Raw genomic sequence first — 27,002 nt, 5'->3', positions numbered from 1 at the left:
AAGAAGCCGTGTGTATGATGACAGAACTATTCCATTAAACAAATACATTTTGCATTTATACCCATTGGTGCATAGACTTCTATTGCGTATCACAATTTATTCCTTTTTATCCACAGCATGACCATTTAGAACCTCCTACCACATGATTTCAGAGCCCTTAAAATTAGAAAGAGTTGTGACAGATCTTGTATTGTAACTGACAAATAGACAAACGACATCATGTTCCCCCAGTTAAGTCTGGCTGTGTCAGCACGATCTGCACATTTATTATAGCAGGTAAATCAAAGTAATGAATAGGGAAGAAAAAGTGGAGATTGAAGAATGCCAGGACAATATGTTTCGCTCCACAAGAGGATGAATGAAAGGTTACGGCCCCTTCTATTAATCCATATACTTTTTCCCAGAGCAAAGACTTAGCATCAAGAATGCTGACTGGGGGCATAACGCAACTCACTAAAATAAACCCGTGAAGCTTCTTGCTGTCCATCTTTTTCACTTTTAGTGTCTGAAGGCAGAGATGCGTTGAGACTCTATTTATTGATAAGACACTCGATGGAAATATAGAGGTTGTTAATGCTTGCTTGGATTCTGTGGAATGGCGAGATGTCTGTGGGATTGTAGACTGAATTTGCGTTTACGTGAAAACGTTGTACTAAAAACGTACACGGACATTATTAATAACCACATTATTAAGCCCTTGTTTTGGGTATATGTCTGAGATTTTAACAAATCTGTCTAGCAGCACTTATTATTATTTCCTAAAAACGATGAACACCGGTCCCAACGTATTTATTTTCTTTGCGCCAGAGTAGTGTTTTGAAAGCATAATGTTTGAAATGATGACATCTGATCGCTGAACATTAAACTGACAAGGAAAGAGTAATACATTGCAAGGAACAGAAAGTCTTCCCATTTTAAAAGTTTACAGGTACATGGTACTGTAAATTCCTTCTTAAAATAGTAATGGGAACCAGTTGTTTGAGTTGAAGTTGTTTTCACAAAACCCAATGACATTCCACCGTGTGCGATGCTGTTGAATAATGTGGAATTATCACTAATGAAGGTCACGATTTAATACATCTTAAATGGTGATGTTGTGATCACTCAAGTGGATTTCCTGCCATCACGATAATTCTATCGGCCTCTCATTGATCACAGTGATTGTTCATTGGTCCAGAAGTGCCCACAGCTGCTTCGATGGATCTAACTCATTGTTTTCCCATGAGCCGCATAATGCACATCATTTCCCCTTGCATTGTAAATAATGCTGCATTGTTGTTGTGTCATGATTTCTGAAATTATGTGATGTCAACGCAGAAATTCTACTCTCTCTAAGCTCTTCATGTCCTCATTATTTGTTTCTATGGCAACGTTCGTATTGCCAAAATGAATCAGTGAGCTGCTTTGTTGTTAATGGCAGCCAAATTATATAAAGAACAAAAACAGTCAAACGGTATCATTGTCTGTGCGGTAAAGCGATGGCATAATGGTCAAGTGGGAAAGCTTTAATAACTGAACGGTTGTTGTAGTTATGAATTTAACAAAGTTCGAGTTTTTAAAGTCGGAACCTGCTATCATAGTAATTTTGACATGTCATGATGGCAGCATGACTTTTGGCCTTTGCACAGTTGCTTAGCAGTAACGTACCGTCCATACAAATGAAGCTGAGATGTAAGTACAGATGTTGAGTTTTAATAATTCAAAGTGTGTTAACAGCATAAAAGTGAATGTTTCTTTCTTTTTCTCTGAATTGAACAGAAATCCTGACAAAGGCCTCCAGTTTCTCATCTCTCGTGGTTTCATTCCCGATACGCCCATAGGAGTGGCGCACTTCCTGCTCCAAAGGAAAGGGTTGAGCCGACAGATGATTGGCGAGTTTCTTGGCAACAGCAAGAAGCCCTTCAACAGAGATGTGTTAGAGTGAGTATATGAAGAATATTTTGCCGTAATCCATTAGTTAAAACGGAGCATGTGAGCGATGCGGAGCATCAATATTTCTCAGAGAGCGCCGTTCTGAAAATTCCGTTCCGGTCTCTCAATACGCTCAGAGTCGTTCGCTCAGCCCTCTTGGTGATTTGCTGCTGAATTGCTGTCCCATGTACGGCAACGGCATGCAAACACCTCGTCTATTTGCAGAGGTGGGTTGGCGACCAGAGGTTTGATACAGGCTCATTTCAGTTTAAAAACATTATCAAATGTGCATTTATTTATCTTAAAATCACATGAAACGGAAGTGGCAATTGTCTTCTTTTCCATATTGTGACGTATATCTGAGCGAAACGGCTTCTGAAGTTAGAATAAATGTAGGGCGGGGCTTTATTGTGCCCTTCACCTTTTCATTGGTTTGTTGTAAGTTGGGCCTGGAGGGGAGTGCTAAAATGACTGACGATTGGACAGTCAGTATATAGTCCTTCCTCTTTTTGGTTGCTTACGTCATCTGGTGAAGAGTTTTCGTTGAGAGGGGGAGCTTAATGTTTTGATTAAACATTACAAGTGCAAATTTATAAAAAAAATAATGGCGTGTACGGATAAATCATTTATAATAATCACCACAACACCTACAATTTTCCTGTTTGATTTCATGGTGACTTTAAGAAGACATTGTGTCACTTACCCAATGTAACAGTTGAATAAACCTCGAAGTCATATGCCGAGGCCGACAAACGCGACCAAGTACGTTCTAAAATGCTGTAACGATTGATGTTTTTAGACCGCATTTCCCCTTGTTTATTTTTCTTTAAAACCTGTTTCTGTTAATAACGCCAGTTATAATAAAGACGTTCATATAGTGTATTTCACCTAATTTGAATGTTGCATTATGGCAGCGAAATGTTCAAGGAAACAAAGTAACGAAAACCAAATATACTTTATTAGTTAATATACAGTTATCTTAGGCACTCTTTAAATAAAAAACTAGCAAAAAATATAGACTGTAAAGTCAGAGAATGTCGGACTGAAACATAACTGCTCTATATCAGCTTTCTACCTACCTGAGACATTTATTCAAGACGTTTATTATGAGCTGAAAACAATTAGGCTTACTAGACACATTTTATGTCGGAGCGGGATCTGAGCAGGATTTGGTTTACCAGTGAGCGTGATGTGAGCGGAGCGTTTGCTTGGTCTGTGAGCGACTGAGCGAAGCGACAGTCATAGAGCGAAATATTGAGCATAGCGACCCGCCGCTCCGCTTTGCTCACATGCTCTGGTTTAAAAAGAACTATGAGAATCTATGAGAAAAGAACGTTGACATAGGAGAAAATATTTACATTAAATATTAGTATTTGTTTATCACCCTGTGGATTTGGAGAGCCATGGCATCTTTTAATGAGATCTCCCTTGGCTGCTGAGCTCCTGCAGTAAAGTCAGACTGCAGAGCTATGCAGTAGGAAATGATACACTCTCGAGACCTCTTAGCCGAATCAGTGTGTGTGTTTGTGCAATATATATGAGTTCCCTGAAAAGCTGCATCGTCCACGTAGTTCTAAATGAATTAATGCACACCCTCCCTGGGATTGAAGAGATGGCAATACATTGAGATCCCTAAAACTTTGCATTTGTTTATCAGCACAGATATATTTTGCCAGCTATGAAGATCTTTCTTTTTCTATGTGCCCCTTCAGATGTGGCTTCTTAAAGATGGGTTTATACTGCAAAAAAAGTATTGGGCGCTTGAGATGCGCGGATCAGCTCAAATGTCACTGGAATCCGCTGCTTCAAACAAATCACCCGCCCGCACCTATAATTTTCTCTGATCTAGATATCCGCACCCGATCATCACGTCATTCATTCTTTGTTTTTTAGCGTGATGTCAGTGGATCATTCGTGTTTAACAGCAGCTTCCGTGACTTTAGAGCTAATTTGCGCATCTCTAATAAACGATACGCTAATCTTAAGCTGATATTTAATAAACTCTTTGATTTATTAAAAAAACGTTTGGCTTCGACTTACATTTTTTATAAAATAAACACAGGCTTTATTATTCCCTTCAGACATTTAGGCGAATATCGCTGTTTCTGTCATTGCAACACAGACACACAGCCCAAAGCAATGACTAGATAAACTAATAAACATGGAAGCCAAGTATGGTGCAGTTGAAAGTCTGCAAATTTGTGCCTGTCTGCCCGATGAAAATGCATTTAAAACACGTTCATATAGAGAATGTAGTTAAAATTTGCATAATTAATGACTGATCATATCCACCCGCGACCCACCCGCAATTAATCAGAATGTACTCGGATTATCTGCAGCGCCCGCGGATATAACTGCTGGTTTATTGAAAAAAGAACGTTTGTATTAAAGGCTCCTGCTAAAGAGGACTTTTAATTTTAAAACTAGACGCATTTTGTTCCTGTAATAAACTAGTAATGAAGCACTGTGTTAGCTGCACAAACATTGTGGGTTCAATCCTGTGGAAAACACATACTGATAAAATGTTTACCTTAAACGCAGTTCAAGCTGCATCTGCCGGCACGATAACTGTAGGTTGCCCAAACAACCTTTAGAGCTCCGGAGGTTGAAGTCATGCAATCTAGCTTGGTAGGCATTCAGGAGACGGCTAGAGCGGCTGCAGCATTCTTATCGACAGTGGTCAAACAATCATTTAAAACCAGACTGTTTGGATCCTACTATTTCAACATGGCGTACAGTTAAGGATTATTGATGTCTACTGTAAAGTTACTCACAGCGATATAGCTATGATGGCTATACAAACAAGGACAGCTAGAGTCAATTACGTTAGCTAACAACACAGTTGACTTACCTTTCCAATGAAGACAAAGCAGGTTTTACCCGGCACACACCAAAGTTGAATATTTATCACAAAATAAGACTGCTTCCATTTTTACCTCTCCAAATTTCGCAAGCTGTTCAAAGACACTCCGGAGTAGGTTGATGAGGTAGTTGTAACGTCAGATAACAGGATAGCATTCCTGACCTTCACTATCTATGCATTTTCTGCTCATATGTAACTTTATTTGTTTTAGTTTCAACCCAATTTTACAGCAAAAAGATAACTATTTACGAGGTGCTAATTTGGGCTAATACGTGTGATTTTGTACGATCTTAATAATTAATTTAGTACGATTTGATTTCGTGCCACTAACGTTGGGGGCCGGGTTAAGGGTGGGCAATCATAATTGCTTTTTTATAGTAATCCAACGTATCTGTACGATTCACAACGTACGAATTCAAATGAATTACCCCTACCTAGTAAAATATATTATCACATGGAATCTGATCTTTTCAATTCCGATTCGCGTCACTGCCATTGTCGTCCTCTATCAGATCTGACGTTTTACAGTGTGACCTCAGTCTGAATAGTCATATCTGAATTAATGTTCTTTCTACAGTAGATCAACATGTGTTACATGTGTTCCGGTTCAATGCTTCACACTCTATCCCAGTAGGTGAAACTTTATGCTTCTGAAATCCAATATCGGACAGGTTTAAAAAATAATGTGAACAGCAAAACAAGAAACAAGGATCTGAAAACAATAACCAAACCAACGTACCATGTCAGAGATGCTGTCCGTAGCATTCATATCAGAGGTCGTAGCTGTAACTAACAACCCATACTTTCAATAAAAATAGCTTGAAAAACAACATTACTGTGGTACAGTCCTATGGTCAGACTCGGACTGTGATGTTTCAGGTCAGGTTCGCCCTATTACGTTCAAAAAATTGCCCTGAGAGGGCACAATGTAGACATGGGGTTTTTAGGCACACTCTGAGGAAGCCCAAGAGTGCCTGTGCTTTTTACAACATGAGGAATGTGATATGGTCTTACACGCTGTGCTTCATGAGTCAGTGTGCACTTAAGCCTTACATACCGCGGAGTGATGATGATGAGAGAAAGAGATGAAAGAAAAAGCTGTTCCCGTGCAATGATGCGAACATGATTTCAGTTGGCAGTGAGTGTGACATGGCAAAATGAGGTCTAAGTGCGAGTGTGCTGATGTGGGCCTGCAATTTTTGTTTGTAATGTGATGTCAGACATTTTTGGATTTTTTGTGTCTGACTGTGAGTAAAATTTACTTAGGTTTTGGTTTATCACGTTGTTAGTAGGGATGAGTATAAAATTATCGGACGATACCGATAACATTAAAAATGACTATTTATCGGCCGATACCGATATGGCGTTAATTGTACGTGAATTTTAATTACTTAATTTTTAAGTAAATTTAACTCACAGTCAGATAATAAAATGTAGGCGATATATTACAGCCGATAAATCATAAATCATTACCTCTGGTTAAACTTCGTCAGCTTCTCGCAGTTAAAATAAAGTACAGTACTGTCTTTCGGTCGTGATCATTTATTAAGGCTATTAGCAAAACACTGTTGATACAGTATGTAGATACAGTCTTTATGAATATGTGTAAATTAAAGGAACAAAAGCATATTGTTTGAATCAGGCTGCTGTCTGAATGCTTTCTGTCTTGAGACCTGTTAGACATGTGGCCGTTAAGAACCATTTTCTGGGTCGCTCTGGAAGAACATCTATAATTTGTTCATTATATAAAAATAAACCAGAAAAGTTTAAAGGTTAAAGAATCGTAAACTAGTGTAAAGTACAGTTTACAGATATACTAGTACATACCCCCCCCCCATTTCCAACGTTGTCTGAGACGATCACTGGACTGGAATGACTGAATATTAATTTTTGATAAAACAATGTGATGTTCACTTCGACATATTTTTCCTTTCAGGTTTTTAACATTAATAGCAGTTATAGTTTTACTTATATATTTGCGTACATGTGGACAACAACGTGTTCTCCCGTATGCATGGATGTAAACACCTTAATGAACCGATAATCAAATCACCCGTCATAGGACGTAAAGATGTGTAATTGAGTCCTGCATCTTGAGTTCTAACTATGCACTTTCGTGCCATACCTCTATTTGATCTCGGCACGATTGTTAAATCAGTTTTACAGCTTTGAAGAACAGTCCGTTGCTGTGAACAAACTGTCTCACTGCTAATAAGGATTTATTTCCCCGTAGAGATGTCATACTCATCTTTATTTTGATTCATTCATTTTTTTGTCTTTTTCTCTCTGCACCTGCTCTATGTGCAAATCGACAGCTGTTTTTCTTTCTGGTACCTCCAGCTGGCAGCTTAGCATAATAGACCTACAAACATGGGTGGAAATAAAAATAGTTCTCATTTATTTGCTGGCATGCTTTATACACGCCGCACTACTTTTGTTTTGAATTAGAATTTGAAAGAATGTATATTTTTATGGTTTTGGATTTCGAAATTCGCTTCGAAACACAAACCAATATGTTTTGCATAACATTCATGCTGCTTTTTCAATGCAACAAACGCTACGTGGGGATGTAAAGTCCGAAAAGGTCCACATGACTCACTTTCACGACGTAAAGAACGTCGCTTTATTGTTTTTGCTAGCTGCTATGAGGTCCTGTCACTCTAGGCCTTAAATGGCGGTCTGAAATCAATCATGAGTGATATCTTCTAAAGCCTGCTAGACATTCTGTCCCCCCTATCTGTTTCTGTGATAATGTTCAGGTTCACTTCACAAAGGCTTTGGGGTTGATGTGAGATGTATGTCGATTTTCCTAAAACATCTCTCTCTCTCTCTCTATCCAAGTCTCATTTGATTTTTGCTCTTCTTTGATAGCTGTGTGGTGGATGAGATGGACTTCTCGGGGATGGAATTGGATGAAGCTTTAAGGAAGTTCCAGGCCCATATCCGTGTTCAGGGCGAGGCACAGAAAGTGGAAAGGCTGATAGAAGCATTCAGGTGAAAGCCCAGACACTGTTACACCTTCTTACACAAACACGTACGCTTCAGTCACCTTCATGTGCCCGGAGGAAGATAAGAGCAGGGGTTGATGGGATACTTATGTTATGGGTGAACCTTTGGGATCCGTGAAGTATTAAAGGATGCAAAGGCAAATGGAAAACGTGGCCGTGTTGCATTGAAGTAAAATATATTTGCACTAAGGTAATGGTTCCTGTCTGTTTAGGTTGAAAAGGTATTTAATGGTGGTTGACAAGACATGCATCCTTTTGAGTCTGCTCCATCTAATAGTCAATTTTTGTCTTTCTTTATTTTATTTACAATAACACTTTTTGGTGTGAACCTTCACCGGAAAAACAAATAGACAGCCTTAGATCTTTGACTATGCCCATTCAAATATTACATAATATCCCAATATTAATCTTCCATTGTTGCTAGAATTCATATTGTCCATTCATATGCAAGGCCATTATTATAAGAATGAATGAGTGATAACACAGTTGCAGCCATCAACATTTGTAAGACAATGGGCAAATGTGATTTTGTTTCCAGCACTAGAATATAAAGGCCAGTTATCAGTATGCTGGTCTCTCTCTTTTTCTGTGTGTGTGTTGCACATGTCTGAATCTGTCTGAGAGACGCTGGTTTATAAATAACTGGTTGCATAACACAATCCAGCCTGTGCCAGCCTTTCCCTCTGCTTTTGATATTTCCAAAATCTAAAAAGGTAGAAATACTTGAATGTGAAATAAAAATTGTAAGAATTTGACTGAAATGTTGAAATCGGTTTGGCTGAATGAAGGGTGTTTCTATTTAGGGGTGTTAACTGAGGTTACCATTACTCTTACTTTTGCTAGTAGTTCAAACAAACCTAGAAACCCAATAAAAACCATTAAAGACATTCTAATGGTTTCTATTAAAATAACATTATGAACCCATAGCATTTTCTGTTACAACCATTACAATTACATTACATTATCCCAATAGGATATTATATCCGACCAAAATGATCCACATAGCAATAGACACCATTATAGTTTCTATTAAAATCAATAAAAGCATTAAATGTTCTTTGTGTTGTGGTCATGGTTCTTTTTTTCCAGCAGGGAATTGTTTTATTTGCTACGAACATAAGCACTCATCCAAAATGAGTCTTTTACTGTCATGATTGCACCAAATTAAAAACGTTCATTTAAATTCAAAGGAGCTGATAGTAAACAATTGACTTTCATTCAGCGCGTTGCTTCCTTTTGTACCTTCATTTTGTACAACCTTTATTTTTCTATTTATATCATTATATGTGCTATTATTATTTTCTATATTAAAATCCTATATGAGTAAAAGGTCAATGAAATAAATCAATAAAAGGAAATAGCCTACATGAAATAATAATCAGTTATGACACAGTTATGTCTCTTTTATTACATATTAATACAACGACTGTCATAGAATCAAATGTGTTTTTAGAGCACAGAATCGAGTACTATTGTCGGGTGGCAGGAACATCTCATATGTGTAATAAAAAAATGCCAAGCTTTGAAAACAGCAGGCAGATTGTTATTCACACAGTTGAAAACGATTGTCGACTGTGAAAGCTAAGCACGTGTGTTAATAAAAGCTGTTTTTTTTCTCTCTTCGCTTTCTGTTCTTAGTCAGCGTTACTGTATGTGTAACCCAGACGTGGTTCAGCAATTCCACAATCCTGATACCATCTTCATCCTCGCCTTCGCCATCATCCTGCTTAACACAGACATGTATAGTCCTAACATCAAACCAGACCGCAAGATGATGCTGGAAGACTTCATCCGCAACTTAAGGGGTAAGACAAGGGAGAAGCCTGAAAAGGAATGTTGCCGCAAGAAGAATTGTAAGGGAGAGTCTTAAAGAACCAGAAACAATTGGAGGGCCACTGCATACCGACAGTGATGAAATAGCTATTAAATGAATTGTTTTATTTATTTTTCACCCAAAAGATTCACCCATTTAATCCCACGGGTCACAACAGTGACCCTAAGGAAGGTCTTCATTTATAAAGCTCTTAGAGTCTTATACTGACAGATATTTGAATGCATTATATGTAAAATATGTTCTCAATGATATATGCGCAGTATCACATGGTTGGTGCAAATTGCCACATGACCACAGAAGTTTACTTCCTGTTTGCACCATAAGAAGAGGAGCACTGCATAGTCCTATCAGTGTCGTATGAGTTTTTATTTATTTATAATAATAACCCTAGAATGTGATCAAATGGTTTAAAATAGCTGGGCCGAAATATATAAAATGTTGACGTTATTTTAGTATACGCCTTATTACAAAAGTTTTAACCTCCTCTGTTTCCATCTATTATCCGTCAGGATTCAGTTCAGTTTTTCATATACTGTGTATGTGTAGACAAGCTTCATTGTACTCAGCTACAGTAACTGAGTGGGCGAAACCAAATAAAGCTTTAAAGTGTAATGTAATTCGGAAAAAAACGCGAAGCACACAATTGAATAAAAACACAGTGACGTCAATCTGACCTCTTTTATAAGTGCTCTGCTTATTCTTTCGTTTTTATCACTTTAATCGTACTGTCGCTGATGTTCTGTACTGTACAGTACATCAGCTGTTCTCTCTCAGGTTTTTTGTAACACTGCACAATTTTTCGTAAAACAAAAAAAAAGTTATTTGTTAAAACGACCATCCAATATGTACATGCTGTGGAAATGCAAATTGACATTTGTTGTGAGTTTAAGGTTGCTACACAGTGTACGGATCATTTTAAAGTGATTCACAAAGAATGCAGACGCGTTAAATATTTATGCTATTAATATTGCATGCTATTCATTTTTAACCTTTGACACTTTCTATGTCGGATGACATTTGCTATATATAAAGTATGTATATGTATGTGTGTTTTATTCAGGCGTTGATGATGGGGCAGATATACCCCGGGACATGGTTGTGGGAATCTATGAGCGTATTCAACAGAGGGAGCTACGCTCGAATGAAGACCACGTCACTTACGTCACCAAGGTTGAGCAAAGCATCGTGGGAATGAAAACAGTAAGTCAAGCATTTTAACCAAACATGACCGATAATCGTAACCAAGACACAAAGAGCGCATTTCCACCATCGTGCTGAACTGTTTTTGTTGCTTAAGGGTTACACTGCGTGCCGGTCTAGAACGGTTCGGCGCGAAGGTCTCAAAATCTCAACAAAACTATTATTAAGGTTGTCTCAAGACCTATCGATATTTAGATTGATAGTCTCTGGTCGATTTTTCGAGAGAAAGATATTGGGAAGAAAGCTTATAACCAGACAGATACCATTGTCAATATAGCAAATATGACTGATCATAATGTTTTGCAAATAAGTCTGTTGTTTGAATTACATTTTTTATATTTTATTTTTGCTAAATTTGTAATTGTAAACCCATTTTTGTAAATCGTATAAAATCTTAACGTCCTTAAATGCAAGCATGGGTCCATTGTATTCTGTATACATAAAACCTTCCGATCATAAACAACTCACCCCTTAGATAAGGTTGATCAACTGTAAAAGTTACAATACAAGATACTGCTGACATCCTGACGTCTTGTTCGTTTTAAAGTAAAGTAAAAAAAAAAAAAAAACGCTAAGCTTTTCTGCTTTTTGCAGCTATCGCGCTTTTTACAGATCAAGTCCCAAGTTTGCGGAAGGGAAGTATACCTGCTGATTCTAAGTTTGTCCAGGACTTTAGTGCTTGTTAGGATATACGAACGTATCAAACACACTCTGTATACTACGGTACAGTATTGCGTAACCGTTTTTCCATTTTATGATTAATGAGCGTCCAAATTTATCCGATGAATGTGGTTGCCAGCGCATTTCTATTTAGATGAATTCCAAGGTGTTCTGGACGCTTTCAAGGTTACTGGTGAAATTCCTATTGATATTCGGTTCTGTGTATACGGTTTATGAATTTCGTTTAATGTAAATAGCTTTCTGACCTATTTAATGATGAGCAGGGCGAAAATAGAAAGTCAGTTTAAAAAGCACATACATTCTCAACAAGGCTGCAGGATATGAGGTTTCGTTCATGTCTGTAGCGACTAGAGTCGTTGTAACAGTGTCTTTTCTCGTGTTTGTCCATCCTTAGGTTCTCTCTGTACCTCATAGGAGACTGGTGTGCTGCAGTCGGCTGTTTGAGGTGACTGACATCAACAAAGCCCAGAAGCAAGCTGCTCACCAGAGAGAAGTCTTCCTCTTCAACGACTTACTTGTGGTAATTTCATTAATGCTATCTTCTTTTATTTTGACTTTTGAGTCATTTCCTGTCCTTTATTAGTGTTCTCCACATTTAAATAATAATGCTACTACTGAACACTATTCAGGTCCCACTTTACATTAAAGACCATGTACTTATATATGAAAAAGGCATTTTATACATTGGACTAATTCTGCACATTGCATATAGGCAGGTTTGGGATTGGGGGTGGTATTGCATTACATTGATAATACAAATGCGGTCAATGTAAATACATTTTATCTGATGCTTTTTAATGTAAGTACTCCTTCCCTGTCATTGACAGAATTTTGTGTTCTTTAAAACAATAAACGAATTTTCCGGCTTACATTGTCATACAGTAGGGGTCGCATTTCATATATATTGCGTATTCATATAAAAGAAAATATCATAGTTTGGTGAATATGATTAAAAATGCCGGTGCCGGCTGGGAAAGAGTAAAAGACAGCTAATATAAAGTCGGGCCACAGTTCATATAAGCATACTCCAAAGTTCAGCTTTAAGTACACACAACATTAGCATAGCCTGCATATATTTGCATTTATTAATGGCAGACACCGCTGTTGTTTAACAGGAAGTCAAATAAGCGAAGGAAACGCTTGCGAACTACAGGAGACCATCATAACAACCCATTTTAATTAGGAGTTGTGTGGGAAGGTTCCCTTGATACCTGCCTTTATTACTTCTGTTCAAGTACAAAGACCGCACAAAATACAAACTCATTGCAAACTTCAGAAGGAGAGACAAAATAGTATAGACCTCTTCGGAAAACGTAAACAACGCTATTCAGGAAAAACGTCCCGTTTCAGTTTTTTGAACAAAATACCACCGGCAGAACATGTATAAACGCATTAAACTGTTAACCTGATAATATAAGTGATTTGACAACAATGTTATATACTATTGTCAATGCGTAAACACATTTGTGTAGCATTTTAGATCCTTAAAATGTTTGTGTGTTTTTATATCGTAAACATCGGTTTTTATATCGGTTTTGTTGCAGTTTCTCCGTCGTGCCGTCTTTGCACTGGAAAGCTTTCCTCCGTGTGAATACAATTCTGAGGTCAGGAAGTTCTGTGCTCTGGTAATTTAGTCAGAGCCACAAAGTAAAGCCCATGAAATGAATCAAAGATTAAATGTCTATTAAAATGAATGCAGGCATTAGACTGGAAGGCTATCACAGATATGTATTAAACCATTATCATAATTACATGAGCTCGTGTTAATCCTGCGATAGAACCAAACGATAAAAGTACAGAACACATTTTTCCCATCACAATCGGACGGGAAGCTTGGCGAAGTGAGGCCTGTTCAAAAAACATCGAGGACTTTTGGAAATTTAAGACATATTTAAGGCACTTTGCCTTATATGTACTTAATATAATGCAATAACACAATGTTTGTTTGTAACAGTTTTGGGGATTTTTCTAATTTAATAGAGATACGATTTGTTTCAGTAAATAATATTGGCAAAATGAAATATGAATTTGATGTTACCAAATGGTGAGTAATCCAGTAGGGAGCGTATTAAATAGACACGTTACTTTAAACACCAATAGCGTTCTGTTTTACTGACATAAACCCATACGATCGTGAACTCCAATTTATGAAAATGATATTTCAATGTATTCAAATGATGAGGTAGGATTTGGCCTTTGTTAAGAAGGCCAGCTCAGATGGTATTTTACAAGCACAAAGCAAGTCATAATTATAATGTGTAAAAAATTGATTAAAATTGTTAAAGCTGTAATCCATAACTATTTTGGGGGTTCAAAATAAAAATAAATCGGTTATTGAGCAAGGACGAAAATAAATCAGTTTTCAGTCTCCTTTCCCAGTAACAGTAAACTTATTACAATTAAGTAATTTGTCTCTATATATGACATTATATATAATATAAAAAACACTGTGTGTCCCAATATTTGTGTCTACTGTTATTTTTTATTCTCGTTGGAGTATTACATTACAATGCATTAGCAACTTTTTACCGTCGAACTCCGTTAGGAAATTCATTCTAAGTTGTGTTTTTCGATCGCTTCGGGTGAGACGGGCTATTTCTGTGGAATGCTGAAATCTAAATCAGTCCCTAATGAGCTTCTATTTTAGTCAGGATGCTACCTTAAAGCTTGCCCCCTATGCAGACAACAGACGCTAAGGCAGCTCACTGGAATTGAAGGCAAAGCTGTTACCGTTATTTTTGTGTCTTATTAGCATATCTTTCTTTTACAGATTTTAAAACTGTGTCCAAAGAAGAAGAGTTCGGCCGCTTACACTTTCTGCAAGGCCGTGGGGCTACTGGGCATGCAGTTTCACCTGTTTGAGAACGAATGTAAGATTTACAACTCGAGAGGTGAATGAGAAACAGCTTAAACCTCAAGTCAAATCTCTAAAGGACAACAAAGAATAGATCTTTTTTAAGAAACACAAAGAAATCGCTAGCACCTTCACCAGAGATGATCACTGCGGAGTAAAAGGAAACGTCCTAGCTAGATCTAGACAAGCATGTGCCTTTTGAACACCCACCTCATTTATTTACCTCCAACAAAGGGAGTAACAAATGATAAATGAAGATGACAGGCACTGAGCAAACCCTCTCATTTTCTAATAGCCAGAAGCATCTCTCTCTCTCTCTCTCGCTCTCTCTCGCTCGCTCTCATGTGTGGCAGATGGGCTGTAATTAAGCGAGATGAGTGTTATGGCTTGCGCTTATTTTTTGCCCCTCTCGATTCTGTAATGATGGACTAAATAGAATGGACGTGATTGGAAACGTACCAAAATAAACAAATAAACAAACGTGTTTCAGTCACAGCCACTTTCCAACAATGAATCATTATTTTTTATTGTTATTGTGAGTTGTGGTATAATGTCTTGCATGTCACCACAGACTCTCTTGCAGCTTCTCCAGTGACCGACTGCTCACGAACAGCCAAATCATTGATGCCTTTTTTCATGTGACGATTTTGAAATGTAGTCAATGGCAAAAGAAGACAGTAGATCTCTGTAATAAAGTTCGTAAGAAGGGAAGGAAGGAGGCGGGAACCGGCGAACATTCAAACAATAAAACTTTAATTAAATAACCAATAAACACTGAAGGAACTGACCGACAGCCACCTCACGGTAGACTGCCGGCCATAAAACATACACCAACTAAACACAGTTTCGGGCCCGGTCCACAACAGTCCTGCCGAACATCCTTTTAAGCTCCCAATCTCCTCCGTGATATGATGCGGGACCGGTGCGCACACATCTGCTTCAACTTATCACTCACGCCACCGGCCCCGCGTCACGGCTCTCGTCCCGCCTTCCTCACCACAATCTCCATCCACGCTTGTCACAGAGATGCTTTTTGACGTGTCTTTACTTAATTTATTTCACCTAATCCACTTTCAATCGATTGACTGTGCAACTGTACATTTAACATTATACACACAGTGATGCTGTTATGAGCATATCATCGTATCAATGCTATGCTGACATATGGCCATTTTTGTACAGTAGCCTATGTTAGGGAGGTGACGTTCTTTCTTTCTGTCTGTCTGTTTCAGACTATCCTCATGCGATCACTATTGTGTCGCCGTGTTCGGGCTCCGAGAAGAAACAGGTGTTGCATTTTTGTGCTCAAAGCGCAGAAGAGCTTCTAAAGTTCGTTGAGGATCTCAAGGAGTCCATCGCCGAGGTGTCAGAGATGGAGCAGATACGTATCGAATGTGAGTTTGTGTCAGGCATGCGTGAGAGACCGGATGGTAACTTTGGGCCAGGCATCCAATGAAACTGTTTATATAGATGTTCTCGATTCTGTCATTTTTAAAGAATATTATGTATTTAATAGTCCATAAATGCATAATTCCTTAATGCTACTAGCATGTTACATTACTTTTGCTGCATCAATGTTTAGTCTAAAATTGTGAATACTATTGAAAGTGCGAAGATAAATTATACAACCCTTTGCATGCATCTTTATATTAGTGCGTTTTGCTTGCTTCGTGATGTGAATCAGCAGTCCTTGCTTAAATACTGCACAGTGTTTCCATGGTAACAGTGTAAAGCTGCCCATTGGCTTGGTTAACAGAAGAAAACCCAGTTGTTGGCAGCTGCAGTAAACCAGATGCTGGTTATCACTTATTGGTTGGTCACGAATGTTTTTAAAAAGAAAGTGAACGGTGTAAGATGCGATATTGGCCTGGTGCTACAACGATAGAGTGGTTAGCAGGACATTAATACAGTGTGCAGTTGTCTGTCATTCATACGCGTGTGAATGTGGGAGACTGAAAGCACAAGCTCATTCAAACGATGTTGCATTACGAGAAAATGTTGGGGACTTCAATGCTGCAGGAAAAAGGAACACTGCATATATATATATATATTCACATTTTGTATTCTTTATTATCTCGGTAACACTTTACATTAAGGTTCCCTTTATAAAGCATTTGTAAATGTGTTCAGTAATGATTAATAAGTCATTTACAAATGCATTATAAAGCAGTTGTAACAACGTAAATAAAACTCGCAAAAAACAACGTCGAAAATGTTTTAACTCGCATATTATATAGGCTTAATAAACGTATCTATTCATTATTTACTTGCAAAATAGGCTGTCAGACTGGAGACTGTAGGTTGGTTTTTATTGTGTATTTCATATCGTATGTCACTTTTCAAACCATCTTACGGTGCCCTCCAGAATGCCTTCAGATCATGATTCTCATCCAAAAGCAGTTTTTTCTAGTTTACCAAGATAAATTCATCAAACTTTTCATCACTTTTTTATCTCTAAATAAACAAAGGTAGATGTAAACTTGTTTGTTTATGATGTTTTATTAATGATTCAATTACTTCCAATAGTTAATCAAAACCAGAAAACATTTATTTATTATATATTGTAGAAACAGATCTCATCTCTGATGTGAATCATATATTTAGAAGTATTGACATCCCATGAAAGTGCACTTTAAAGGAAAGTGGATGCCTGTGAAAAACTTCCAAAACTTTTCTTTTAAGAATCTTACGTCTGACAGCCTATTTTGCAAACAACATCAAGATATTAATGAATCGGTTTTCGAGTCAAATAAATAATGAATAAATACGTTAAAAATGGCTGTATGAAGGGAACCTTAATGTAAAGTGTTACCATTATCTTTAATGTGATGTTTTATTTAGTAAAAAGAAGTCCAAGAGTGTGGCATTATATACCGTTCATATTGTTCATATCGCATTCTTTTCTATTGTTATAGCGTCAATACTATACTGTAGACCAGGGGTCTCCAACCTTTTTGTTAGCGAGGGGTACCAAAATATCAAATATCCTCTAGAGGGCTACTTGTCGATAACATACTTTCAAACTTTAAACATGTGATGCCTTATTTTTACGCTCACAGAACCAAATTCAGTTTTCTTATATTAAAGAATATATTAAAGCCTATAACACTTGCTTATAATACACTTTCATGATGATGTAGCACTTGGCTGAACGGTATGCTCACAGATTTATTATTGGTGAGCCCTGTGTTTAGCGGGCACCTTACAGAGTTCATGCGGCTACCAGGTGCCCACGGGCACCACGTTGGAGACCACTGCTGTAGACATAGCTTTTTGTAATGAAGTTTTTTTTGCCGTTTTTATTTTGCATTACATAAACATAAAATGTCAAGAAACAAAAAGTCAAAAGTGCCCAACCCTAAGTCGCTACAATAATCTCTAGACGTGGTAAATGTGAGGATTTTCTTTCACCTATTTATCATCAGATAGGCCAAAGCAAAATCTGTGTTTCATTAAAAAGAGAAAACCACTTACATATTTTGAATTATTTACTGTAAATTTCCGTGAGCAGCTTGAAGAGAACATTGGTTGTAATATTTCTTTACCCATGCTTTACATTTTTAACAAAACCTTGCCTGTGAGTAAACCGTAATTAGCGCACCCCTTGCAGTTCCACCGCGGACCCCCGGTTGAAGCTGTATATATTTATATCTTCTCATAAGGAAAATGAGCTTCAAAGTCCAAGTATGAAGAAATGGCTTTTTACAATGTGGCAAAATCATTAAATTAAACATTTAGATGAATTTGGGACACCTGTTTAAACCTTACATTTTGAATATGGTCATTTTTCACGCCGCTCCCCTCCAACCAATTTTTCCCTTCTTTCATTATTCGATTTACTACTTCAATAAATGCCTTTAATACGGTAGCACACTCAGTGTTGTAACCCGATAATTGGTTCTCGTCTATTCTTTGTGCAGTAACAGTTTTCTTCAGATGGCTTCATTAAACCAGAAGGCATATCTCCCTTAAAAGGGTCCCGATGCAGACCCAGAGACCTTTAACAAATCTCTCGAAACAGAAAAAAGCTTCTTTGTTGCCTGATTAGAAATGGCATGCAATTATCATCAGTGTAAGGGTGTTTACTAGGACCTCTGCTATTCAAAGATGGACGTGTTAAAGTTTCGACTATGTGAGCATGTGGCTTTTTGTGCAGAGAGTGTTTTTTTATGCCTTCACAGCTCTTTTTTGTGTATAGGGGAGTTGGAGAAGCAGCAAGGTGCCAAAACTCACTCCATCAAGAACAACGGGACACAGCTTGAGTTGAGAGGAAGACAAGGTTCTCTTTCAGGTACAGTTTTGTACACTACGCACATTCGTTTGCTTTATTTCAGTAGGATTAAACCAAACTCGAAGAATGTCCTGGCTGCACCATACAATAGGTTATAAAATAACGAAACCACATTAAAAGTGACGTTGTATAGTATTGCATATTTATATATATATGTCATTATTCTAGATAGCGAACCTCCTTAGTTTTCATTAACAAAAGTGAGATTGTATGCATTACTTAATGTCATCTGTGAAAATATATTATTACATACTTTATACTGTATTATCATTTCAAAATCCAATCCTTATTTTGTATTGTTTTTGATTAGGCAAACAGGAGGTGAACACATTACAGGGTGGACACAATGCAGTAGAGGTAAGAGCTCAGTGTTCTCACAGGTAAGTTCTTACAGACCCTCTAGAAACGTCTGCCAAAGTTAGGGAACATCAACATAACACAACAACCATATATTCCTGCTGGAGAGAAAAAACACCAGAACACTGAACCCGACAACCTTTCACACTTAATCCTTTTCGATGGTATCGCCACAAACCAAAGTCAACAGTAGGTCTGAGGTCAGACTCATCCGTGCATTGCTGGCCCATTCGTGTTAAAAAACAACACGGTGTGGAGGAGAAATTCAAGACTGGTACCAACACGTTCTGGAAAATTGATTTGAACAAGTGTCTGAAAAAAAGAGGGATTCGATGAAATGAAAGAGATTACATTTGAGGCGCTGGATAAATGTAATAAAAAAGGACACATCCAACAGAGATAAAGTGAATATTACCTCTGATTTAATGGTCAGTATATGGATTTTAAATTAAGCCCAGTTTGAAATAAAGACCCTGTGACCAAACCTGATCCAACCGGTACTGGAAATAAAAACAACCATCCCATCGCAAATCTGAAATCCTTCTCAAACAGGTACGCATAAACACAATAAATGAGTGGCGCTAACACTAAACTATTAAAATGTTTATAACACTACAGTATTTTTCCGAACACTGAAATCATCCAATCCTGAACAATCCAGCCTGAAAACTTTAAGAGCAACAGTTGCGCCATTTAATCGCATTCAATGTCAGCGGCAAACCCTGCATCTTATTCACAAACCAATTACAATCCAGCTTAACCACACACGGTTTTTTCTAGCAGTATTTGCTACTATCACAGTACGTGCATTCGAATCCCCTTCTCTGTGTTTCTGTTGTGGCAACCTAGCGAACAAGTCCCAGTTAACGCCAACGTTAATGTGATGTAGCACTATCACATCTCTGTGGGGATATTAAAAACACGAGAGCAAAACAAAGCCCTACCGAAAAATGCAATAACCAGAGGGTCGTGCAATTAGCATCGTGGCATTACAGCATCTCTTGTGCATGTAAGGGAACTCAAGGACAAAACGGCAGGCTGGCTTTTTATTCAAAAAGCTATGCTTGTTTCTCACCGAGACACGGAAGCCTTATTTAATAGTGTGTCATATCTCCCCCCTCCGGATATGATCTTATAACAACATATTAGAAATCTAAATAGTGTTGCCGCAGTGTGAAATGGAAGTGGTGAGGAAGCGAACAGCATACAAAGATATTTGCATGCAGGGTCGAAAGAAAAAAAGATGATATCATTTTCTTTAAAGATAAGATTTAATATTTTATATAATATAATTGTCCAGGAGTAAATATTAGTGGGTATGTTTTCTAAATTCCCCAGCATAAATCGTAGACTGTTTGCAGGCATGTTTCCATTTCTGCCTCTATTAGATGTAACACATTAGTGAGTTGCCATTATCCTGTACATAATCAGAGTGGCAGAAACTTCCTGTCTGGCACTGCAAAGCCTCACCTTCATCATCCCACATGCAAATGTCAGCACCCCACAAACCCCTGAAGGGCACGGGACTGTCAGAACACATAGTACACAGCAGAGGGGTCAGTGGAAACACCATCCATCTCCTGAAGGAGAGAGAGAGGTAAAACTCAGGAAAAGTGTATGCAAGGTACCCAACCAGTATAGACTAGTAAAGCCACCTGTCATTTTGAAAGGACTCAGTATCCGCTTAATACACTTCGAAACATGTTTAGTGCTCATCACTCTGCCCGAAGGGGATTAGTGGATGAACACAGAATGTGTTGTTATATAAAATTAAAAAGGTTAGTCAGTGTAACATGCAAAGTACTTTAGATTATATTTAACTGTCCACATGGTCTTAAAAATGTAGGGAGACCGGGTCTGGAGGGACTTGGGGGAATCCCCCCCAGATTTTACTCACGCCCTTCCAAAAATATCCAGCTGACAATTAAAATAAATACTAATTTACTAATTTGTATATCTGCCCTATCAAATTAAATGACTGCCTCTCAGTCGAGCCCTCCTAGTCCCGGGCCTGATCTCAGTTACAACACGCTACAGCACTGCCGTTCACATGCTTCTTGATCCCTCAGTGATTTAAAGTGAATTGGTCTTAACATGCACAGAGTGAACCTATCGCCAACATGCACGAAGAGCAACATAATTACTTGGACCTTCTGTTGTCACCAGGCCCTCTCTCAACTGAAATAGCCTTATCCACTCTGCTTTCAAACACAGTGGTGCACTGTCAGTCATTTTGTGCCCCAGCTCTCCGACAGTCAGGAAGATTGATTTACAAGAGGAAATTGGTCTCGCATTACCCCTCAGGCCAGCCCTTTAGAACCTACATCTATCCTGAGATCAAGCTGGATGAACTCTCTTTCTGAACTGCAAACTTCAGTTCAAGTACTCAGCCAAGTCATCAGTCCCAGAAGGCGGTAAACTTCTGAGAAGTGTCACAATAAGAGGCTAGAAGGCGGCCAGTGTAGAGTCAGCGAGAGTTGTTTGTAACAATAATATAAAGTGCCAACACACTATCACGGCAATTCGTAACTAGGTGTTCAATTCATGTGGATTCCTGAGTTATGATCACCTTTCACCCCAGTGACGTTACAAAATTTCAGTTGCGTCCCATAGTTTAATACTAAGTGCTGTTCAAATCTCTAACCCTAAGGATGACCAGTGGTAATAGTGATGGCATGCGTTCTGATGTTTGTCGTCTGTAGATATCCAACTACCCCATTTCCCATTGTTCAAATTCCTGTTTAACTTCTATACCCCCCCTTCCTCCCTGAATGGTTCTTCCCTCCTATAATGCAACAGTGGTTTCCAAGGGAGACACTGCGGCCCTCAGTGTCCTCTTCATAACCACCACACACCCTAGAGGCACAAACACACAGTCCCCTCCACCTCCCAACCTCTGCCCGACTCGTCAATTCACCTAGCGTACCCCTTGTGCCACGTCCACACCCAACACCTTGCGCATGTCTATTGTGATGTGTGTTCACCGGAGGGCTGACGTCGGTAGAAGGAGGACAGTCTTATAACATATGATGCTATCTCTGACTGTTTTCTAAACTAGGTGTCAATTCACAACAGGCTTCAAACGTACCAGCTCAATGCGGCGCCGCCGAGCCCTGAGAGCGGCTCCCTTCTCAACCACCAGAGGGAGCTTTTCCACCAGCCTCCGTTGCAATGTGCCAGCCCCACACCCGTGCACTCCCACCAGCCCGTGGCCCTGGCCGAGATACGACCCGACACGCTTATCCAGTGCCAGCAAATCGTCAAGGTCATCGTCTTGGACAAAGGCGGTCACGGACGCATGGAGGCATTCCTCAGCCAGAGCCCCACTCATCACCAGCTCATCCAGTCTGTGGTCTCCACGCCGGTGCGTTCTCCTGACTGTGGAAGCAACCAGGGGGGAAAAGACAGTTCACAGCCCCCCCTACCTCCACCACCACCCCCATATAACCACCCACATCAATACATACCCCCAGATCCCCGGCTTGCACTGCAGAGGACCGCAAGTGGCTCTCGTAGCCTAATGTAGAGAGTTAAAACCAACGTAGTTTTAAGAACTAAAAAACACTCTGGGGCACTTTTGACCATATTTATCTATATGTGTATATATACATGAAGGAAATATATTGAAAAAATCCTATCTATATGCATACAGTATATTTAAGGTAACACAAAAGCAAAATATATAATAATAGGTACTTAACTGAAAAAAACAATAAGATTGAATTCGTTACTGTGTATTTTCAAAGTTATGTAGTTTTAACAAGTTTATATAACGGTTTCTGTCTTTCTGAAACCTTTCTGAAGAAGTTGTATTGTTGAGTTCTGGAAAGGATTTCTCCGGTGTGTTTTGTTATAGACAAAATTATTTCACAGACAATGTGACACCCCCAAATATTTCGAATTCACTGCATTTGTGTGGGAGCTGGTATGTCATATCACCCTTTTGGCTTTTATTATCTTACTGATGTATCTAGTTGTGTGAATGTGTGTGTGTGAGCGTGCATACGCACTTGACTGAAGAATTATACTGTATGTGCCAAAATGGGGACACCCACCATGGACTTTTGCACTGTTGAACGCTTAGGGCTAGAGCAAGCATTTGTGCTGATAACAGCGATCATTTAGAGTCCCTCTGAGGTACATGTTTAGAAAAATTAAGCTTAAAAATGGTTTCTTCCTCCATTTCTTATGTGGCCAATGTTGTGTTCCTGTGAAATGTGAACTACTTCTTTATCACCTGTCTTTGAAAACGTCTTACTTCTTTTAACTTATATATGTGTGTAATTAAGAGAAGAAAACTATGGGGCCTTTCACGTGACTTGCAGCTCTATTTTCCAATGCGTTATGTTCTATGGAACAAATTAATTAAAATTAAAATTCTATAACGCAACATTTTAAGGTAAACTAATTGTGCTTTAACCCCATTACGTTACACGAGTGGTGTCAAGGAAAAAGGATACAGTATGTACAGTATGTACGATACAACACGTTGTACAACACCATCTCGTATAAATAATTCAGAGCAAAACATTTCACTTGATTTCTGTTTAAAGCTAACATACTTGCTACATAATTGGTTTTCTTTGCCGTTTACCATGTACACCAACATTTCTAACTACCTAACAACCACTTAAAGTCGCCTTTCTGTGACTCTATCCATGGTGTTTAATGGTTGCATCGAACGGCGTGTTAAAGTTCAGACGCAAGTCATCTGAAAGGGCCTTCAGTTTCTGGCAGCGTATCATGGCTCACTGTAAAAAAAGAGCCAGTTAACGCTGTTTGCAATGGCTTTTGTTCTCACGCTCAGGAATTTCAGAGAGTACCTGAAAGAAGACTGAGACATTTTAACGCTTGAACTTTATGTAGCAACCTGGAACATATAAGGCCCTTGTGAAGGGGGCATTTGATCCCAGCAACTATCTTTTGACAATATACAGTATATGCTAATCTGACATTTTAAGAGTTGATGAAATGATGGCGGGATATTGCACCACTATCATCACCGGACTTGATCAGCACTCAGTATATAGAACGCCCAAAAGACACACTTTCAGCACTATCGAACTGTTCTGCCGTTTGACAGCTAAAACTTTGAACTTTTTTGCGAGCCAAGTGACACTTGAAAACATCAAACGAGATGCACATTGTTGGCACAAAACACTTTAACCTGAATGTCTGTCTGGTTTGATCATACGTTTTCAGCTGAATTGAAAATCTAATGGATTGCTTTGTCTATTTTTTGTTTTGCTAGTATGTAGCTATCATATATCAGCATATAAATCAGCAATGAGCAAATTAGTTGATGGTAAATGTTAACTGCATCCATTTCTTGTCATCTACGCACCCTTTAAAGTCAACATGAAATGGCATTGAGGACTTATTTTAATGTGCCATGTTCGAGTGATAGAATTTTTTTTCTCTTTTACAGTGGAACAGGACTTCATAGGATGTTTTAACTTGGGCATACCAGCGCCACCACTTCTGAAGAGCGTTTTGTCCAAGCGGTTTGTTGTTTTCACGCCGGTTATTATTTGCCATTATTGTAATAATTAATCTTACATTGACGTTCAATTGCAGTGTTAACTATTAACAAGGGGTGTGATGAGACTGAGTTCACGGAACGAGACAAGATTTATTCACTTTTTTAAAGAAATCCTCAATGATCAAATATATAGGGGGGAAAGTGTTTTATTCGCCTTAAAAACACAAAATTCTAAATTTTCTGCCTTTATTAAATCATCTTGTACTTAATGAAACAAATCAAACTTCTATTTCATCATTTCATCATTAAACTTCAATTCATCATTTAATGAAAACTGACGAAAATGATGCTTTGTTTTCTTAACAGGCGCAGGTTTTAGTTAAGATCTGTGGTTGATTTCTCTATATTATTTTGCATAGTGCTCGTGTTAGCAGAGGTGTCAATCATATCACACTGTCAATCCTCCTTCCTCCACTGACTTAACCCTCATAGCCTTTAGACAAACTGTTAAAACGACGTAAACACATATTGTTTAATGTTAACATTGCACATATGGAAGAGATAGATAGAAGCGGTTTGCCTGTGAATGTATTTAAAATAACGTAATGTGAACTTGCACTTTCTATACTATACTTGTGGTTCAGTCCCAAAGTGCTGCTGGCGGTCCGAATCGCTGTTAACACTACTGCTTGTGCACGAGGTGCTGCAAATGCGAAAGCACCACGTGAATGTTGAAACCCATCCGTCTAGTGCGTGTTTACATGGAGAAACGTTGGGAAAGTAGCGCAGGGGGATGGAAATCACGTTATGAATGGGCCGGGCCGGTCACTGTAGCTCACAGCATGCACATATTTTGTGCAGTTATTAGCGTGTTCTGTACAGCAATGAAACAAACTCACACAAATGCTCCCAAATATATTTTGAGGTCGCACGTGTTTCAATTTAGGGAGCATATGCGACTAAAATGGTCGCAATTTCGAGCCCATCACTCCATCATGCCACTTCCGCGAGGATATTGCTTTCTCGTGCCACGAGATCTTGTCACACCCCTATTATTAACACAATTTTAAAATACTGTATACTGTAAGTCACATCAGAAGCTTAAAGCAATGAAAAAATAGCCATTTTTTACCTATTGCTAACATTAACCAGCCGTCAACTAGAAAAGATATTTCACAGGCACAGTAAGTCTAGAACTCCTAATTTGATTTCATGTTGACTTTAAGCTTTATTAGGCTTAATAGTAAAACCATTGGTGTGTCATATATAGCTGTGTGTCTACTTTTCTCTTTTTTCATGTATGATAGGATGTTTGTTTAATAATTATATTGCTGCTCTTTGAAGCTCCCAATCTGATCTCCTCTTCCTCTACTCACCGTGTCGTTATTCTCATGTATGACAATGGTTCAAGATGAAATACACTGGTTGTTTTTGGTGTAGCGAATACACAAATATCTTCATTACCATTACACAACCAGATTCATCATGCCTTGGCTTGTCAGTTGAACATCATGAAATCCTCCGAAATAAATGAGCCACCCATTTCTTTCATTAGCAGATGCTCCATTCTCTTTTTCCTCTCACGTGTAAGAAAACAGATTACCCATAAATGTCATAGTACAAAAAATAACAAATGCGACTTGTATAACTTGTGTCACGTTAATGTGAGAGATGAATTTGAAAGCTTCAGCATTTTCACAAACTGTTCTCATTGGAAAAACATGTCTCTGTAAATGTTTTTGCGAAATGCCGAAAATATACATACAAAAGTTTTTTTTAAATATAAAAAGATTGATTCATTGTTATTAATTTGGCACACTTTGAAACTGTTGCCTTTTCTATTCTATATACCTTTTTATTTCTATTTTTTTAGGAGCTTTACAGGCATGTTCACTGAATACCTCGGACATATTTACAAAATTTGTTAGCATTAACCAGCAAAGCAACCAATAATAACCAATACCAATCATTTATACCGCATTTATAAAGGGGTGATATGGCGCGAATACGTGTGGTGTGTTATAAGTTGCCAGGCATGTATTAGACACGTTAAAGTAAAAAAATTAAAGTGTCGGAACAAAAGATGCAGATGCAAACGCAGACAGAAAATAAAACCTTAACAATCCTTCTCAAGTTGCGCTGACAAAGTTGATGTATTGGCTTGATCATCTTAATTGTCTTGCTTGAATGGATTTAAGGAAGTACCGATGACATTTTACCACCTTTCAGTAAAATTGCATTGAAACCTGATGTTCCGAATTTGGTAAGAGGCGTTACATTTTCGTCACGCTTGCAGTATTCGACCAATCACTACGCACTGGTCAACTGGCCAATCATAGCACAGCTCATTTTTCACAGTAATGAGCTTTGTAAAAATTCAGCACGTTTCAGAGAGGTGGGGAAAAGAGGAGATACAAACATTCATGGTAAGTGGAAAATAGAGCGTTTTTTAACTGTTTATCATATATACACATTCATTTTAGCCGTGTCATATGACCCCTTTAACGTTCATCAATCATGA

General features: G+C 38.3%; 1 protein-coding gene across 1 annotated transcript in view; it reads left to right on the top strand.

Moving 5' to 3' along the window:
* Window positions 1–22,525, top strand: part of iqsec3a (IQ motif and Sec7 domain ArfGEF 3a) — a gene marked incomplete at its 3' end in the record, with an annotated part of 85,382 nt that extends 62,857 nt beyond the window's left edge. Inside the window, exons 5-14 of the mRNA XM_079453982.1 lie at window positions 1,759–1,920; window positions 7,646–7,768; window positions 9,421–9,587; window positions 10,677–10,816; window positions 11,892–12,017; window positions 14,268–14,367; window positions 15,584–15,745; window positions 18,550–18,642; window positions 18,953–18,999; window positions 22,058–22,525. Of these exons, the coding sequence (XP_079310108.1) occupies window positions 1,759–1,920; window positions 7,646–7,768; window positions 9,421–9,587; window positions 10,677–10,816; window positions 11,892–12,017; window positions 14,268–14,367; window positions 15,584–15,745; window positions 18,550–18,642; window positions 18,953–18,999; window positions 22,058–22,525 (1,588 nt within the window). The remainder of the gene's footprint in view (window positions 1–1,758; window positions 1,921–7,645; window positions 7,769–9,420; window positions 9,588–10,676; window positions 10,817–11,891; window positions 12,018–14,267; window positions 14,368–15,583; window positions 15,746–18,549; window positions 18,643–18,952; window positions 19,000–22,057) is intronic.
* Window positions 22,526–27,002: the final 4,477 nt, after the last annotated feature.

The sequence above is a fragment of the Barbatula barbatula genome (genome assembly GCF_947034865.1).
Source record: "Barbatula barbatula genome assembly, chromosome: 4".
NCBI classification, from domain to species: Eukaryota; Metazoa; Chordata; class Actinopteri; order Cypriniformes; family Nemacheilidae; genus Barbatula; species Barbatula barbatula.
Note: the sequence above shows the minus strand (reverse complement) of the source record. Positions and strands in the feature narration are given on the sequence as shown.